General features: G+C 59.3%; 1 protein-coding gene across 1 annotated transcript in view; it reads left to right on the forward strand.

Annotated features, from left to right (window-relative positions):
* The window catches only part of SPTAN1 (spectrin alpha, non-erythrocytic 1), a 73,723-nt gene extending 54,869 nt beyond the window's left edge, over positions 1-18,854 (forward strand). Inside the window, exons 22-35 of the mRNA XM_061580080.1 lie at positions 156-354; positions 772-888; positions 3,950-3,976; positions 4,273-4,305; positions 4,664-4,711; positions 5,228-5,319; positions 6,440-6,584; positions 11,334-11,515; positions 12,713-12,812; positions 14,185-14,382; positions 15,651-15,797; positions 17,552-17,655; positions 17,928-18,090; positions 18,750-18,854. Of these exons, the coding sequence (XP_061436064.1) occupies positions 156-354; positions 772-888; positions 3,950-3,976; positions 4,273-4,305; positions 4,664-4,711; positions 5,228-5,319; positions 6,440-6,584; positions 11,334-11,515; positions 12,713-12,812; positions 14,185-14,382; positions 15,651-15,797; positions 17,552-17,655; positions 17,928-18,090; positions 18,750-18,782 (1,588 nt within the window). The 3' untranslated portion in view covers positions 18,783-18,854. The remainder of the gene's footprint in view (positions 1-155; positions 355-771; positions 889-3,949; positions 3,977-4,272; positions 4,306-4,663; positions 4,712-5,227; positions 5,320-6,439; positions 6,585-11,333; positions 11,516-12,712; positions 12,813-14,184; positions 14,383-15,650; positions 15,798-17,551; positions 17,656-17,927; positions 18,091-18,749) is intronic.
* Positions 18,855-18,986: the final 132 nt, after the last annotated feature.

Genomic DNA, 18,986 nt, shown 5'->3' on the forward strand with positions numbered 1-18,986 from the left:
CACCCCCCCGCCCCCACCACCTCCACCACCCCCACCACTCCCACCGCCCCCCCACGCCGCCCACCCCCCCCACCACCGTTCCCATCACCCCCACCAACACCTCCCCACCCCCCCCGCCCCCCCCGCCCCCACCCGCCGGCCCCCCTCTCATCCAGGTACAAGTCGCTGCAGGAGCTGGGCGAGAAGCGCAAGGACATGCTGGAGAAGTGCTGCCGGCGCTTCCTGCTGTCGCGCGAGGCCAAGGAGCTGGAGGCGTGGATCAGCGAGAAGGAGGGGGCCCTGGCGGCGCACGAGACCGCCGCTGACCTCGAGCAGGTCGAGGTGCTGCAGAAGAAGTTCGACGACTTCCAGAAGGTGCGGCGGGGACCCTCGGGACTTGTCGCCCGCTACCGCCCCTCCTCCTTCTCGTCGTCGCCCGCCACCCACCCTCGTCGCCCACCACCGCCACTCGTTGCCCACCCTTCTTCGCCCGCTTGCTGTGCGCGTGCGCTGTGTGCACGTATGTATGTTGACCTCCTTTCACGCCGTACGTAGCCAACCGCGCTAATTGGAGTTTGCATGCGGTGCGCGCGTCTGTGTTGTGCCTGCGTCTGCGGTGTGCCTGCGTGTCTGCCGTGCGTGTCTGCCGCGCTGCGTGTGCCGTGCGTGCGCTGTGTGTCTGCCGTGCGTGTCTGCCGTGCGTGTCTGCCATGCGTGTGTGCCGTGCTGCGTGTGTGCCGTGGGTGTCTGCGTGCTGCGTGCTGCGTGTGCCGTGCGTGTGCGGGCGAGCAGGACCTGAAAGCGAACGAGTCGCGTCTGCGTGAGATCAACCGCGTGTCCGACGAGCTGGAGGCCGACGGGCTCATGTCCGACGAGGCGCCGCTTGTCCAGGCGCAGGTGCAGGTAAGGGCAGCCAAACCGGCTTCCTCCTCCCCCTCCTCCTACTCCTCTGCACACTGCTGCTGCTGCTCCATGCTCCTGGGCCCGTGCGGTGTGGTGGTGATGATTTGGTGTGGCCCGTACACACTCGCCTCACCCACTCACTCGCTCACTCTGACCCGCTCACTTACCTCTTGAGTCAACCAGTCACTCAACCAGTCACTCACCAAGTCACTCACCCACTCACTCACTCACCTCATCCACTCACTCGCTCACTCTGACCCGCTCACTCACCTCTTGAGTCAACCAGTCACTTAACCAGTCACTCACCCAGTCACTCACCCACTCACCCACTCACTCACACACTCGCCCACTCACCCGCTCATACACCTCTTGAGTCAACCAGTCACTCAACCAGTCACTCACCCACTCACGCTCGTACTCACTCGCTCACCTCACCCACTCACTCGCTCACTCACCTCTTCAGTCAACCAGTCACTCACCCAGTCACTCAACTAGTCACTCACGCACTCGCTCACACACACACACACACTTGCCCACCTACCCACTCGCTCAACCATTCTCACACCCACCCACTCACGCACCAACTCACCAAACCACTCACTCACCCGCTCATTCACCTACTCACTCAACCAGTCACTCAACCAGTCACTCAACCAGTCACTCACCCAGTCACTCACCCAGTCACTCACACACACGCCCAGTCACCCGCTCACTCGCCCATTCGCCCGCCCACCCACTCACTCACCCATTCTCACACCCACCCACTCACTCACGCACCAACTCACCGAACCACTCACTCACCAAACCGCCCACTCACCCAGGCACACATCCACCGCCTTCAAATGCATGTTTTGGGCCGTGTGGTGAGTGTGAGTTGCGCCACGGTGGCTCGGAGATGTTAACTACCACGCCTGGTCTACAGGATGTCGTGGGTTCAATCCTGACCCTGACTACGCCTGCTGTATATTTGGAGTTTGCGTGTCTCTCTCATCATCACGGTGGCTAGGAGATGTTAACTACCTCGCTAGGTATACAGGAGGTCGTGGGTTCGATACAGACCCTGACGATGCCTGCTGCTGCTGTATATTTGTAGTTTGCGTGTCTCTCTCTCATCATCATCACGATGGCTAGGAGATGCCAACTACCTCGCCTGGCATACAGGAGGTCGTGGGTTGTATCCCGACCCTGACGATGCCTGCTGCTGTATATTTGGAGTTGGTGTGTCTCTCTCATCATCACGGTGGCTAGGAGATGTTAACTACCTCGCCTGGTATACAAGAGGTCGTGGGTTGTATCCCGACCCTGACGATGCCTGCTGCTGTATATTTGGAGTTTGCGTGTCTCTCTCTCATCATCATCACGATGGCTAGGAGATGCCAACTACCTCGCCTGGCATGCAGGAGGTCGTGGGTTGTATCCCGACCCTGACGATGCCTGCTGCTGCTGTATATTTTGAGTTTGCGTGTCTCTCTCTCATCATCATCACGATGGCTAGGAGATGCCAACTACCTCGCCTGGCATACAGGAGGTCGTGGGTTGTATCCCGACCCTGACGATGCCTGCTGCTGTATATTTTGAGTTTGCGTGTCTCTCTCTTCCCATAGTCGTGTGGATTCTTCCCCGGTTCCTTCTGTCGAGCTGCTAGCATTCGTGATGGCCACTGTCGCTTCTCGAAATAACGAGCTTACACATCAGCAGCTCGGGGCGGGGTCCTTCCTCGCCGGTGAAAATAACAAAGTTCGAGTTCTCGTTTAGAGCGCGATGACGACGTTTTGAGTCTGAGCCGTGTGTGCTGTCATTTGTGCCCCCCCTCCCCTGACCCCCCCCCCCTGCCCTGACCCCCCCCTCCCCCTGCCCTGACCCCCCCCTGACCTCTGGGTGTGGGAACTCGCACAGCTGCAGGTGAGATGTCTCACAGACCTCCCCTGCACGCAGATCCCACACACGCAGATATACCACACGCACATACACCACACACATATACCACACGCAGATCCCACACACGCATATACCACACGCTCATACACCACGCACATATACCACACGCAGATACACCACGCGCATATACCACATGCAGATCCCACACACGCATATACCACGTGCACATACCACACGCACATGCCTGTCTCGTGTCGCCGTGTCTCTGCGTTGCCGTGTGTCTCTGCGTCGTCTTGTCCTGTGTCTCTGCGTCGTGTCTCTGCGTCGTCTCGTCCTGTGTCTCTGCGTCGTCTCGTCCTGTGTCTCTGCGTCGTGTCTTTGCGTCGTCCTGTGTCTCTGCGTCGTCTTGTCCTGTGTCTCTGTGTCGTGTCCCTGCGTCGTCCTGTGTCTCTGCGTCGTCCTGTGTCTCTGCGTCATCTTGTCCTGTGTCTTTGCGTCGTCCTGTGTCTCTGCGTCGTCTTGTGTCTCTGCGTCGTCTCGTCCTGTGTCTCTGCATCGTCCTGTGTCTCTGCGTCGTGTCTCTGCGTCGTCCTGTGTCTCTGCGTCGTGTCTTTGCGTCGTCCTGTGTCTCTGCGTCGTCCTGTGTCTCTGCGTCGTGTCTTTGCGTCGTCCTGTGTCTCTGCGGCATCTTGTCCTGTGTCTCTGCGTTGTCTCGTCCTGTGTCTCTGTGTCGTCCTGTGTCTCTGCGTCGTCCTGTGTCTCTGCGTCGTCTCGTCCTGTGTCTCTGCGTCGTGTCTCTGCATCGTCCTGTGTCTCTGCGTCGTGTCTTTGCGTCGTCTTGTCCTGTGTCTCTGCGTCGTCTTGTTCTGTGTCTCTGCGTCGTCCTGTGTCTCTGTGTCGTGTCTCTGCGTCGTCCTGTGTCTCTGCATCATCTCGTCCTGTGTCTCTGCGTCGTCCTGTGTCTCTGCATCATCTCGTCCTGTGTCTCTGCATCATCTCGTCCTGTGTCTCTGCGTCGTCCTGTGTCTCTGCATCATCTCGTCCTGTGTCTTTGCGTCGTCTCATCCTGTGTCTCTGCGTCGTGTCTCTGTGTCGTCCTGTGTCTCTGCGTTGTCTTGTCCTGTGTCTCTGTGTCGTGTCTCTGCGTCGCCGCGTCAGTCTTACGCCGTGTCTCATTTCTGCTGCACAGGAGGGGGCATCTCCCGGCTCTGTGAAGGTAATGGCCGTCTCCACCCCCACACTGCCCCTCCCCCTGTCACTCCCCCCCCCCCCCCACAGTGCTCCTCCCCCTGTCTCACCACAGCTACCCCCACCTGTTCCTCGTGTCTCACCATGGCTGTCCCATTCGTCTCTCCACGCCTGTTGCCCCCCCTGACCCCCCCACGTCAGTGTCATTTTTCGTTTGGTAGAAGAGTTGTTGGGGGGGTGGGTCACGTGATTCTTAGCGCCCCCGGGCCGTGAGAGTGTTGCCGTGGTGACGCCCGACCCCCCTCCCTCCGCTTGTCGTTTCAGGACGAGACCGACACCAAGATGTCTCCGTGGAAGGTGAGGCGGGTGGGGGGCGCGGGGGGCAGGGGGCGTGGGGGGCGCAGGGGGCAGGGGGGTGGGGGCCGGTAACCTCCCAGGGTCGGGGGGAGGAGGGGTCGATGTCAGGTTTGGCTGCTGTTAACGTCAACACGGTGACGACCACTTCACACGGTGAAATGGCGATTGACTTCCGCTCGACGTTTTGGTGACGTTCCGTTTCCGGCGCGGCGGCGCCGCCGCCACTGTGGCCGGGAGATCTCTCCCTCGGCCGGGCTGGCGGGCTGGCGGGCTGGCGGGCGGGCGGTTGGGTCGGCACGCGGATCGGGGTAGCGTCGATTCCGGGCGCCGGTTGCTGACGACGATTTTTCCGTTGCAGACGGTGAAGACGGCGGTGCAGTCCGTGGCCACCTTCAATAGCATCAAGGTGAGCGTGGGTCGGTGGTGAGCGTGGTGAGAGTTATTGAGCGGTTGGTGAGGGCGGTGGCGAGTGTGTGCGTGGTGAGCGGGTCGGTGGGGAGGGTCGTGAGTATTGCGAGTGTGCGTGGTGAGCGGGTCGGTGGTGAGGGTGGTGGATGCGTGTGGTGAGTGTGTGGTGAGTGCGTGGTGAGTGGGGTGGGTGGTGCGTGTGGTGAGTGTGTGGTGAGTGGGGTGGGTGGTGAAGCTGGTGAGTGTGTGGTGAGTGTGTGGTGAGTGCATGGTGAGTTCGTGATGAGTGGGGTGGGTGGTGAAGCTGGTGAGTGCGTGGTGAGCGGGTGGGTGGTGCGTGTGATGAGTGCGTGGTGAGTGCGTGGTGAGTGGGGTGGGTTTTGCGTGTGGTGAGTGCGTGGTGAGTGCATGGTGAGTGCATGGTGAGTGGGGTGGGTGGTGAAGCTGGTGAGTGTGTGGTGAGTGTGTGGTGAGCGGGGTTGGGGGTGAAGCTGGTGAGTGTGGTGGTGAGCAGGAGCTGAACGACCGGTGGAAGGCGCTGCAGGACCTCGCTGAGGAACGGTCCCAGAGCCTGGGCAGCGCTCACGAAGTGCAGCGCTTCCACCGGTACCCTCACCACACTCGCCCACTCGCCCGCTCGCTCACTCGCTCACTCGCCCGCTCACTCACTCGCCCGCTCACTCACTCGCTGACTCACTCACTCGCCCGCTCACTCACTCGCCCGCTCGCTCACTCGCCCGCTCGCTCACTCGCTCGCTCACTCACTCGCCTGCTCACTCACTCGCTGACTCACTCGCTCACTGAGCCTCCTACTCGCCCGCTCGCTCACCCACCTAGTTACCCACCCGCCCACCCACTTACTCACCCGCCCACCCACTTACCAACTCTCTCACCCACAAACTCACCCACCCACTCACCCACTCACTCACCTGCTCACCCGCTCACCCACTCACCCACCCAACCACTGACTCACTCAATCACCCTCTCACTCAACTGCCCACCCACCTTACCCGCCCACTCACCCACTCACTCATCCACTTGCAGGCCCACTCACTCACCCGCCCACTCACCCGCCCACTCACCTGCCCACTCACCCGCCCATTCACCCGCCCATTCACCCGCCCACTCACCCGCCCACTCACCCGCCCACTCACCCACTCACTCATCCACTTGCTGGCCCACTCGCTCACCCGCCCACTCACCCACTGACCCACCCACTCACTCACCCACCCACTGACCCACTCACTCACTCGCCCACTTACTCGTCCACCCAACCACTGACTCGCTCAATCACCCACTCACTCAACTGCCCACTCGCCCGCCCGCCCACTCACCCACTCACTCATCCATTTGCTGGCCCACTCACTCACCCGCCTACTCACTCACCTGCCCACTCACTCGCCTACTCACCCACTGACCCACCCACTCACTCACCCACTCACTCATCCACTTGCTGGCCCACTTGCTCACCCGCCCACTCACCCACTGACCCACGCACTCACTCACTCACCCACTGACCCACTCACTCACTCGCCCATTCACTCGTCCACCCAACCACTGACTCGCTCAATCACCCACCCACCCACTGACCCACTCACTCACCCGCCCGCCCACTCACTCATCCACTTGCTGGCCCACTCACTCACCCACTGACCCACCCACTAACTCACCCCCCCGCTCACCCACTGACCCACCCACTAACTCACCCCCCCGCTCGCCCGCACAGGGACGCGGACGAGACGATGGAGTGGATCGAGGAGAAGAACCAGGCGCTCAACACGGACAACTTTGGGCACGACCTGGCGAGCGTGCAGGCGCTGCAGCGCAAGCACGAGGGCTTCGAGCGCGACCTCGCCGCCCTCGGCGACAAGGTCAGGGCCCGGCGCCGGCAGCAGGGGTGTACCGTCCCGTGTGTGTGCGCGTGTGTGTGTGTCTGTCTGTGTGTGTGTCAGTGTGTGTCTGTGCGTGTGTGTCTGTGTGCGTGTGTGTGTGCGTGCGTGTGCGTGTGTGTGTCACTGTGTGACACACACACGCTGCGCTATGAACCTGGCGACCCGGGTTCGATTCCCGCTCACGGCTAACACCAGTGACGATTATCTGAACCGGTCCTGGGCCTCCCCTAGGTCGACTCAGCCTTAAATGAGTACCTGGTGGGGTGTGTAAACATCGCCACTAGGGAGACAAAGGCGGTCGGGCGTGGTGCTGGCCACCCACCCCCTCGTGTACCGTTCCGGCCTTCATAGGTGCTCGCTAACAGCACTTGCCCCTACAGTCTGTTCAGGCTATACGGGGGATCTTTATCTTTGTGCGTGTGTGTGTGTGTGCGCGTGTGTATGTGTGTGTGTGCGCGTGTGTCTGTGTGTGTGTCTGTGTGTGTGCGTGTGCGTGTGTGTGTGCGTGTGTATGTGTGTGTGTGCGTGTGTGTCTGTGTGCGTTACAGGTTTATGTTTAATTCGTGGTTTAGTGGTGGTTAATTGAACAAATAAGCTTGTGCCGGAGGCCCCGGGGGGTCAGGCTTTTATGACGTCTCCTGGCCAAACCCCATTTGGCGGAGCCAGGAGATTGAATTTTCACCCTCGGGGCTCCTCCAGAAACAACAAAAAACCATTGCGGATGGCCACGTGGAATGTTCGAACGCTCACTGCGGAGGAGAGGCTGCCACTCCTCTGTCGGGAGCTGGACCGGTACCGCCTGGATCTCTGTGGCATTCAGGAGGTCCGGTGGACCGGTTCTGGCTCCTGCCACCATGAGGGGTGGACAGTCCTCTACTCGGGGCAGGAGACTGCCAAACAACAGGGTGTGGCTCTTCTTCTGAACAAAAGAATGAAGGGGGCGTGGGAGCGTGGCGGTGAGGTGTGGGAAGCTGTAAGCCCCAGGATACTTTGGGCTCGCCTTCCCATCAACCAGAGGCGAGGAGTGGTGGTCGTGGTTACTTATGCCCCCACCGAAGACGAACATCCGTGGAGGGATGCAGGCAAAGCCGATGAGTCAGACTCTTTCTATGACCTCCTGTCACAGGTGCTGGCTAAAGTGGCCACTCGGGACAGAGTCATCTTGTTGGGTGACTTCAATGCCCGAGTTGGTCATGATGCTGGTACCTGGTCTGGAGTGATTGGAAGGCATGGGCCAGATCAGCTCAATAATAACGGTAGGAGGCTGCTAGATTTTTGTGCAGCCCATGGGCTTGTAATTACCAACACGCTCTTCCGGCATCGGCGCATCCACACAACATCATGGATACATGCCGGGTCCAAGCAAGAACATCTGCTGGACTACATAGTGACGGACCAGCGGATGCGAACCCATGTCCTTGACACCAGGACCTACCGTGGAGCTGATCTGTCCTCTGACCATCGACTAGTCATCTGTAAGATGCGCCTGCCTTTCTTCCACTCCGGTGGTGGGTGTACACCCAGGATCCCATTCCAACCAAAAGTGGCCTGGTCTCAGTTAGCTGATGAAAGTTGCAAGCGAGAATTTCATCATCGCTTGCAGCTGGGGTTGGCATCGTCCCCCACTCCACCTGATGTCGAGGGGAAATGGGCGAGGTTTAAGACTGTGACTCATGCAGCTGCAATGGCTGCTTTGGGTACGCGGTCCAGACCTCCCCAGAAACCCTGGCTGACAGAGGAGGTGTTCAGGTTAATTGAGAAAAAGCGTCAGGCCCACTCTCATCGCCTACAGCATCCCACGTCAGAGAATGAGGAGGTTTACCGCAGCCTTCGTTCGGAAGTTCGGAGAGCCGTAAGGCGCTGTAAGGATGAGTGGTGGTCGCGGGTTGCTGAGGAGATGGAGACTGCCTCAGTGGCCCGTGATCACAAATCACTATTTAACTCCATCAAAAAAGTAACCTGCAGCGCCACACCTATTACCATCATTAGAGGAAAAAACGGTAATCAAATCTCCGACCCCCAGGAACAGGTTTGCAGATTTGCTGAGCATTTTTGTGAGGTCCTGGGGGAGGGAAATTCTCTCAGCCAGGAAAACATCATGGCACAAAGTGGTGATAACCCTGCTGAGGCTGCGGTGCCTCAAATATTGGAAGAGGTCACCCCCTGTGAGTGGCTGGCTGAGGTGCCAGCTGTTGAGGAAGTACTGAGGGCGATCCGGAGTCTGAGACCAGGAAAGGCATCGGGCAGAGATGATCTCCCAAGCGAAATGCTGAGGGAGGGTGGCGTTTGTGCACAGACTGCCCTATATGACATCATAACAACAGTCTGGACCACTGGACGGGTTCCGCAGGACTGGAAGGATGCCCTGGTGGTTCCCCTCTTTAAGAAGGGGGACCGTACCGACTGTAACAACTACAGGGGCATCTCACTCCTCAGTGTGCCGGGTAAGGTCCTGGCAAGGATTATTCAACATCGCCTTGCTAGGCACGCTGAGGAGAGGCTTGCGGAGCCCCAATGCGGTTTCAGGAAAGGGCGGTCCTGCACAGATGCCATATTTTCTGTCCGTCTGCTACAGCAGAGGTGTAGGGAATTCCAAAAAGACCTACATCTCTGCTTTATTGACCTGGTCAAGGCCTATGATACCATCAGTAGGACTGGGCTCTGGGTTGTTCTTCGTGCTTTCGGAGTCCCTGACCCTCTGCTCACGATCATTAAGGACCTTCATGATGGTGAGCGGGCCCGGGTAAAACTACGTGGCCGGGAGTCGGAGCCTTTCCCTGTACACCTTGGGGTGCGACAGGGATGTCCTCTGGCTCCCACATTATTTAACATCTATTTTGACCGCGTAGTTCGTGAAGCCTTCAATAGCTGTACCGGGGGAATTTCCATTTGGTACAGATATAATGGGAGGCTGATCGACGCCCGGGTGCGATCAAGGGATGGCTCCCTATTGGTCAACCACGTTATGTATGCCGATGATTTGGTAATAGCTGCTCATTCAGAAGAGGAGTTGGAGGCGCTGCTGCTGAGACTGGAGCGTGCCACTAAGAGGTGGGGCCTTACCATCAGCCCCACCAAAACTAAGCACCTGCCTGGGTATTTTGTACCATCGGACACTCCACCCCCACAACTCCCAATTGGTGATGGGGCAGTTGTGGAGAGAGTGGAGAGTTTCCCATACCTGGGCAGTGTGCTTATGACCGGCTCCAGTCTATCAGCAGAGGTCTCACTCCGAATCAGTCGAGCGGCAATATCTTTTCATCGGTTGCGTAACGCTGTGTGGAAGCTACCTGGTCTGTCGCTCCGCACGAAGCTTCAGGTCTTCTCGGCCACGGTCATTCCCTCCCTTCTCTACGCTTGCGAGACGTGGACCCCCCTGGTGGAGCATCTTCGCCGGTTGGAAACATTTAGGCTGGCCTGCCTACGATCCATCCTGGGTTTAACCAGGCTGGATTGTGTGAGGAGCTCACAAATCCTTGAAAGATCTGGGCAAAGTCCCATCAGTGAGCTCCTCCGGCAGGCAAGGCTGCGTTGGCTGGGTCATGTAGCCCGCATGCCCAGCCACCGCATGCCTAAACAGCTTTTGTTCGGCCGGATCGAGGGGGCCAGACGGGCGCGGCACGGGCTGGAGAAGAGATGGAGTGATGTGGTACAGGAGGACGTGGAGCTGAGTGGACTTGCCGATGACTGGTACCAGCGGTGTCAAGATCGGCCTCAGTGGAGGAGGCTCGTGAAGGACGCTACTGGGCAGTTGGAGGCAGTCGCCCTCCAACAACAACGGAGGGCGGAGGAGCGACGCTCACAACAACGAGCGGAGCGCCGGGTGGCTAAAGCACAGCAAGTTGGCACAGTAGGGGGCACAGGTGGTGCATCAGCCAGTCATCTCGGTCATCTCGGTCAGTCGACCAGTGGCACCTGGGTCTGCCCCGTGATCTCCTGCCAGCGGGCTTTCGACACTTCACGTGGCCTCAAGGTGCACTTGGCCTGGCACAAGCATCGTGGTGACGTCACCGCCACTTAGTGGCGAATGGCGGTTGTTGTTGTTGTTGTCTGTGTGCGTGTGTGTGTGCGTGCGTGTGCGTCACTGTGTGTGTGTGCGCGTGTGTGTGCGTGTGTGTCTGTGTGCGTGTGTGTGTGCGTGCGTGTGTGTGTAGCGGTTAGCGCTACGCTGCGCTTAGGAACCCGGCGGCCCGAGTTGGATTCCCGCTCACGGTCAACACCGGTGACGATTATCTGAACCGGTCCTGGGCCTCCCCTAGGTCGACTCGGCCGCAAACGAGTACCTGGTGCGGTGTGTAGTAAACATCGCCACTGGGGAGACAAAGGCGGCCGGGCGTGGTGCTGGCCACCCACCCCCTCGTGTGCCATTGTGCCAGCCTTCATAAGCAGTGCTCGCTACTAACAGCACTTGCCCCTACAGTCTGTTAAGGCTATATGGGGGATGTTTGTCTCTGTGGTGCTGGCCACCCACCTCCTCGTGTGCCACAGCGCCGGTCGCCTTCATAGGCGCTGCTGCTACTCGCTAACAGCACTTGCCCCAATGGTCTGTTCAGGCTATCCAGGGGGTGGAGTGTGCGTGGGATCTTTGTCTTTGTGCGAGCGCGACGCGTCGAAAAACGACACGCGGCCGCCGTGACCTCGCGATGCGAATGACGGAGGTGTGACCCCCCCGCCCCGCCCCCCCCCCCCCCGTGCCTCACCCCCCCCCCCCCTCTCGCCCTCGCCCAGGTGAACTCCCTGGACGAGACGGCTGATCGGCTGACCCAGAGTCACCCCGAGTCGGCGGGCGACTTGCAGGAGAAGCGCACGGAGCTGAACCAGGCGTGGGGCGCGCTGGTCAAGCGTGCTGACCAGCGCAAGGGGCGGCTCAACGACTCGCACGACCTGCAGCGCTTCCTCTCCGACTTCCGGTGCCCAGCCCCCCCCACCCTCGCCCCCCCCCTTCGCCCGCCCCCTCACCCCCCCCCTCGCCCCCCCCCCCTCGCCCGCCCCCCCTCGCTCGCCCGCCCTCGCCCCCCCCCCCTCGCCCCCCCTCGCTCGCCCCCACCCCTCCCCATGTATCGCTCCCCCCCCCCCCCCCCATGTGTACCCCGTGTCTCCCCTCTGTGTGTCGCTGTGTGATCCCCGTGTCTGTCCCCCGTGTCTCCCCAAAATCTCCCCCCCCCCGTGTCTCCACCTCGTGTCTCTTCCCCCCCCCCCCCCCTTCCCGTGTCTCCACCCCATGTCTCCCACCCTTGTCTCCTCTGTGTGTCTCTGTGTGTCTCTGTGTGACCCCCGTGTCTGTCCCCCGTGTCTCCCCCATATTCCCCCCCCCCACCCCGTGTCTCCAACCCGTGTCTCCACCCCGTGTCTCCCCCCCATGTCTCCTCCGTGTCCCCTGTGTCTCCCCTCTGTGTCCCTGTGTGACCGCCATGCCTGTCCCCCGTGTCTCCCCCCCCTCCCCCCCCAATGTCTCCCACCCGTGTCTTCCACCCGGTCTCCCTGTGTGACCCCCGTGCTTGTCTTCCCCATGTCTCCACCCCGTGTCTCCACCCCGTGTCTCCACCCCGTGTCTCCACCCTGTGTCTCCCACCCGTGTCTCCTCTGTGTTCCTGTGTGACCCCCGTGTCTGTCCCCCGTGTCTCCCCCATATCTCCCTCCCCCATGTCTCCCGTGTCTCCCTTCCCCCCCCCACCATTTGTTCCCGATGTCTCCCCCCCCCCCGTGTCTCCACCCTGTGTCACCACCCTGTGTCTCCCCCCTCGTGGCTCCCACGTGTGTGTCTCCCCCTTGTGTCTCCCCCTTGTGTCTTCCACTTGTGTCTTCCACGTGTGCCCCCCCGTGTCTCCCCCGTGCCACCCGTGTCCTGGTGACCTCGGTGACTCTTCATGTCCCCTGTGACCTCCGTGTCTCCCCCGTGACCCAGAGTCTCCACTCCCCCGTGACCCCCCACGTCCTGGTGACCCCCGTGACCTCCGCGTGTCTCCCCCGTGACCGCCCACGTCCCGGTGTCCCCCCCGTGACCCCCGCATGTCTCCCCCGTGACCGCCCACGTCCCGGTGTCCCCCCGTGACCCCCGTGACCCCCCCGTGACCCCCGCGTGACCCCTGTTGTCCGCCGTGCGGCAGGGACCTGATGTCGTGGATGAACGGGATCCGTGGTCTCGTGTCGTCCGAGGAGCTCGCCAAGGACGTGACGGGGGCCGAGGCTCTGCTGGAGCGCCACCAGGTGGGCGCACACACACACACACGTGGACACACACGTGAACACACGCATACACACGCACACGTGTACACACACGTGTACACACACGTGTGCACACACGCATACACACGCACACGTGTACACACACACACACGTGTACACGTGTAGACACATCACGTGTACACACACACATCACGTGTACACACACACACACGTGTACACACACGCAGACACACGCACGTGTACACACACGCACACACACGTGTAGACACATCACGTCAACCCACACGCACACACACCACGTGTACATACACGCAGACACGCACATACGTGTACACACACGTGTACACATGCAGACACACGCACACACGTGTACACACGCAGACACATCACGTCTACCCACACGCACACACACCACATGTACACACACGCAGACATACGCACACACGCGTGTAGACACATCACGTGTACCCACACGCAGACACACACGTGTACACACGGACACACGCACACACCCCACGTGTGCACACGTGGACACGTACACACGCACACGTGTACACACATGTGTACACACGCACACGTGTAGACACGCACACACGACGTGTGCGCACACCATCTACACACACCGCATGCACACCTACACCACGTGTACACACACACACGTGGACACGCACACACACCACGTGTACACACACACACGTGGACACGCACACACACCACATGTACACACACACACGTGGACACGCACACACACCACATGTACACACACACACGTGGACACGCACACACACCACGTGTACACACACACACGTGGACACGCACACACACCACATGTACACACACACACAAACGTGGACACGCACACACACCACGTGTACACACACGCAGACACACGCACACACACGTGTAGGCACATGCACACACGCACACATGTACACACACGTAGACACACGCACACACGTGTGCACACACGTGTACACACACGCACACACACGTGTAGACGCAGACACACGCACACACACGCACACACACGTGTACACACGCACACACACGTGTACACACACGCAGACACGCACATACACGTGTAGACACATCATGTGTACACACGCACACACGCACGCACACGTGTAGACACATCATGTGTACACACGCACACACACAACACGTGTACACACGCACACGTGTACACACGTGTACACACACGTGGACACACACACACACATAGGTACACACACGTGGACACACGGGCACACACGCACACGTGTAGACACGCACACACCACGTGTACACACACACACGCACACGCCGCACACGCCCGAACCGGGCCCCGATTATCTCGCTTCACCGTGACCTCGCGACCCCCTCCCACCTCCCCCCCGCCCCTCCCCCGCGGCAGGAGCACCGCACGGAGATGGACGCCCGCACCGGCACCTTCCAGGCGTTTGAGCAGTTTGGGCAGCAGCTGCTGGACCGCAACCACTACGCGAGCGCGGAGGTGCGGGACAAGCTGGCGGGCCTGGACGGCGAGCGCTCGGGCCTCGAGAAGGCCTGGGCCACGCGGCGCATGATGCTCGACCAGTGCCTGGAGCTGCAGGTAACCTCGCTCGCTCACCGCGGCGCTCACCGCACGGCGCTCACCGCGGCGCTCACCACGGCGTTCACCACGGCGCTCACCACGGCGCTCACCGCACGGCCGGTGCTCGCCACACTCCACCGTCGGTCGGTCAGTGTGCTGCGTTGACGGGTAGCGGTGCATCGGCCGGTCATGTAAGCCGGTCAACCCATGGCGCCTGCTGGGTCTGTCCCGTGACCTCCTGCACCTAGCCTGGCACAGTAGGGGTCACAGGCGGTGCATCGGCCAGTCATCTCAAGTCAGTCAACCCATGGCTCCTGCTGGGTCTGTCCCGTGACCTCCTGCACCTAGCCTGGCACAGTAGGGGGCACAGGTGGTGCATCAGCCAGTCATCTCAGTCGGTCAACCCATGGCGCCTGCAGGGTCTTGGCCGTGACCTCCTGCACCTAGCCTGGCACAGTAGGGGGGGTACAGCTGGTGGTGCATCTACCGGTCATCTCAGTCAGTCAACCCATGGCGCCTGCAGGGTCTGTCCCGTGACCTCCTGCACCTAGCCTGGCACAGTAGGGGGCACAGGTGGCGCATCTGACAGTCATCTCAGTCGGTCAACCCATGGCGCCTGCTGGGTCTGTCCCGTGACCTCCTGCACCTAGCCTGGCACAGTAGCGGCCACAGGTGGTGCATCTGACAGTCATCTCAGTCGGTCATCCCATGGTGTCTGTGTTCGCTTAACAGCACTTGCCCCGACAGCCCGTTGAAGGCTATACGGGTGGGGATCTGATAATTGTTTTTTTACCCTTCTATCTGGCAACAAAACTGACACCTTTTTTGCGAGGAGTCATGTTTGCATAGACCACAATACCTGCAGTCGTAATGCAAACAAAATACATAACTCTGATAATGTATGCACTGTCCTTGAAGTTGATTGGTCCACACCCGATTGTCTGCATTGTCTTTGAGTTGTGCGCCTTTTGGTGTCATCTGGTCCAACACCATGTGAGACTAGGCTCTAAGGAAAGCTGTCTCGGGTGTGAACCAATCAACTTCAAGGACAGTGCATACATTATCAGAGTTGTGTTTTTTGTTTGCATTGTGACTGCAGGTATTGTGGTCTATGCAACATGACTCCTTGTAAATAAGGTGTCAGTTTTGTTGCCAGATAGAAGGGTAAAAAAAAATGTATCATGTTTTTTACCGGCAAATGAGGTTCCAATGGGGTGGGGATCTTTAACCTTTGTGGCCGTCCTACTGCGTACTAACCCGCCCCCCCCTCTTGCCCCCCCCCCCAGCTGTTCAACCGAGACTGCGAGCAGGCCGAGGGCTGGATGGCATCGCGCGAGGCCTTCCTCGCCGTGGACGACAAGGGCGACTCGCTGGACAGCGTCGAGGCGCTCATCAAGAAGCACGAGGACTTCGACAAGGCCATCAACGTGCAGGTGGGCAGCCCGCCTCTCACGGGGGCGGCGCTCGTCTTAGAGCAATTTCGGGAACCTTTTTGCCTGGGAGAGCCATAAAAGCCAAATATTTCAAAATATTTTTTGATTTAAAGCTTTCGTGACTGCAGGGATTCATCTTCTTGGTTCTTTCGGTAAAGTCACGTAGAAGGGAAGTAATAAAATAATAAAAATAAAACAAAATATTTTATTATTTTTATTAATTTATTACTTCCCTTCTACATGACTTTACCGAAAGAACTAAGAAGATATTTCTAAATATATTTCATTGAGAGCCATATAGTAATTTTTAACGTATAATAAATTAAATATGTCTTACTTTTAATGCGACTTCTGGCGCTGCGTGGTTTTGCTGATGGCCTTGTGTAGTCTGGTTCATACGTGGTGAGGTTGAGCTTCGTGCAGGCGTGACCCGTGAAATTTATCTTCAAAACGAATTTCTGTTTACTTTAAAATGACACGGTACTATTAAGCAATATCACAAGTATTTTAAAATCAGTTCCAAACGGATTTTATTTCTTTTTAAATCCTTTATATTAAGTTCGCATGCTTGCTTGCTTGCTTGCGTGCTTGCTTGCTTACGACCGTGCAAATCTTTCGGTCGTTTTTTAACCCACTTCCCATGATCCAATCGAGCTGACATTTTGCACACAGACTCGTTGTGCCAGACAATTAATGTTCGTGAAAAAAAATTCCCAAAATTTTACACTTTTTAGGCAAAAAAAAATGTATTTTACATATATTCAAATAGAACTCATTCATGGCTTTGGCTGAACGTCAGAGTGTAAGAGCCCAGAGCGTAACCCCTCCACAGGCCGTGGCGGAGTAGTGCAGTTGGTAGCGCCCTCGCTTCCCATGCCAAAGGTCGCGGGATCGATCCCCGCGTCCTCCACAGGCGAATATATTTTTAAATCCTTTATATTAAGTTCGCTGCCACGCATATAAAGGATTTATAGTGAAAAACTTAGTTTTTACGGGTTATACTTATTTCAACTCAAAATTGTCTGGGAGCCATATGCCGTCACTGGAAGAGCCCATATACGGCTCGCGAGCCATAGGTTCCCGACCGCTGTCTTAGAGAGACTGGAGTGGAGGGGGTGGTGGTTTCTCGTACGCTGTGCGGCGTTGTCTACGGTGTCTTTTGAATCGGCTGCGCGGGTGTCTGTCGGTGGTGCAGCGGTTAGCGCTACGGTCGCGCTACGAACCCGGCGACCCCGGGTTCGATTCCCGCTTGCGGCCAACGCCGGTGACGATTATCTGAACCGGTCCTGGGCCTCTCCTAGGTCGACTCGGCCTCAAATGAGTACCTGGTGCGGTGTGTAGTAAACATCGCCACTGGGGAGACAAAGGCGGCCGGGCGTGGTGCTGGTCACACACCGCCTCGTGTGCCGTGCCAGCCTTCATAGGTGCTCGTTAACAGCACTTGCCCCAACAGTCTGTTAAGGCTACATGGGGGGTCTTTGTTCGTGCGTTTGTGTGTCCGCGTGCGTTCGCATATGTGTGTTAGCATATGTGTCCACGTGTGTGTGTTCACGTGTGTGTGTTCACGTGTGTCCACGTGTGTTAGCGTGTGTGTTCACGCGTGTTCACGCGTGTTCACGGGTGGGTGTTCACGTGTGTGTGTTCACGTGAGTTTACGTGTGTTCACGTGTGTGTGTTCACGTGTGTGTGTTCACCTGTGTGTTCACGTGTGTGTGTTCACGTGTGTTCACGTGTGTTCACGTGCGTCGACGCAGGAGGAGAAGATCGCCGCGCTGCAGTCGTTTGCCGATGAGCTCATCTCGTCGGATCACTACGCCAAGGGCGAGATCGGACACCGGCGTGACGAGGTGCTCGACAGGTGAGTGGGGGGTGCGTCCGTGTGCGTGTGCGTGCGTCAGCGCGTGTGTGTGCGTGCGTGCGTCAGCGTGTGTGTGCGTCGGTCATCTCGGTTGTACCCAATGGAACCTGGGTCCGTCCCGTCACTTCCTGGCACCAGCGCGGGAGCCCTTAACGACTTCACAGTGACGTCACCGCCATTCGGTGGCGAAAAGCGTCAGTTGTTCTTGGCGTCCGCGTGTGTCCGTGTGCGCGTGTGTTCGCGCCCACATTTGCCTGTGCCCGCGCCCGCAGGTGGCGGCGCCTGAAGGCGCAGATGATCGACAAGCGCTCGAAGCTGGGCGAGTCGCAGAACCTGCAGCAGTTCAGCCGCGACGTGGACGAGATCGAGGCGTGGATCAGCGAGAAGCTGCAGACGGCCACAGACGAGTCCTACAAGGACCCCACCAACATCCAGGTGAGCACAGGGGTCGCAGGCCGGGGTCACAGGCCGGGTCACGGGGTCGCGGGCTGGGTCTTGGGCTGGGGTCGTGGCCTGGAGTCACAGGCCGGGTCACGGGGTCGCGGGCTGGGGTCTTGGGCCCGGAGTCGTGGCCTGGAGTCACGGGGTCACGGGGTCGCAGGCCTGGGTCTTGGGTCGCGGTCATGGCCTGGGGTCACGGGTCGGGGTCGTTGGGGTAGAATCACAGGCCGGGTCACGGTGTCGAAGACCTGGGTCACGGGCCGGGGTTCTGGCCTGGAGTCACAGGCCGGGTTACGGGGTCGCGGGTTGGGGTTTCGGGCCTGGGTCGTGGCCTGAAGTCACGGGGTCAGGGGGTCACGGGCCAGGGTCACTGTTCGGGGTCGGGGGTCACCGCCAGTGATGGCCGTCGGCTGCGTTTGTTCCGGGGGGCGGGGGTGGGGGGGTTGCTGGCGACCGCTGATGAAGACTGCAGAATACAAGCCGAGGAGAGTTGCGGGGAGTCGTGGCGACGTGAGGAAGAGCGGCTGGCCGGGCGGGCAGGGCGGGGGGGTGGTGGGGGGGGGGTGGGTGGCTGGGTCAGGATAACCGCAGCGTTGCGCTCCGTGCCGAGTGTTTAACTCTCTCTGTCTCCTTTCTCCCCGCGCGGCTGCCAGCTGTCCAAGTTGCTGGTAAGTTGCCGCGGTTAGCCGTAGCCGTCATCTCTCTCTCTCCCCTCCCTCCCTCCACCCATCCGTTCCACCGTCTCTGCATGCGGGGTCTCGCAGGTGCGAGAGGTGCCGCTTCTCCTCCCAGACAAACCCCACCTCCCCTCCCCACCCCACCCGACCACGCGGGAGGGCAACGCGGAATTTGAACCTCGGGCATTTAACACTTTCCCCGCGTGGCAGAGG

This window comes from Lethenteron reissneri, chromosome 71 (assembly GCF_015708825.2).
Source record: "Lethenteron reissneri isolate LAM-NWPU_2019-01 chromosome 71, ASM1570882v1, whole genome shotgun sequence".
Classification (NCBI taxonomy): Eukaryota; Metazoa; Chordata; class Hyperoartia; order Petromyzontiformes; family Petromyzontidae; genus Lethenteron; species Lethenteron reissneri.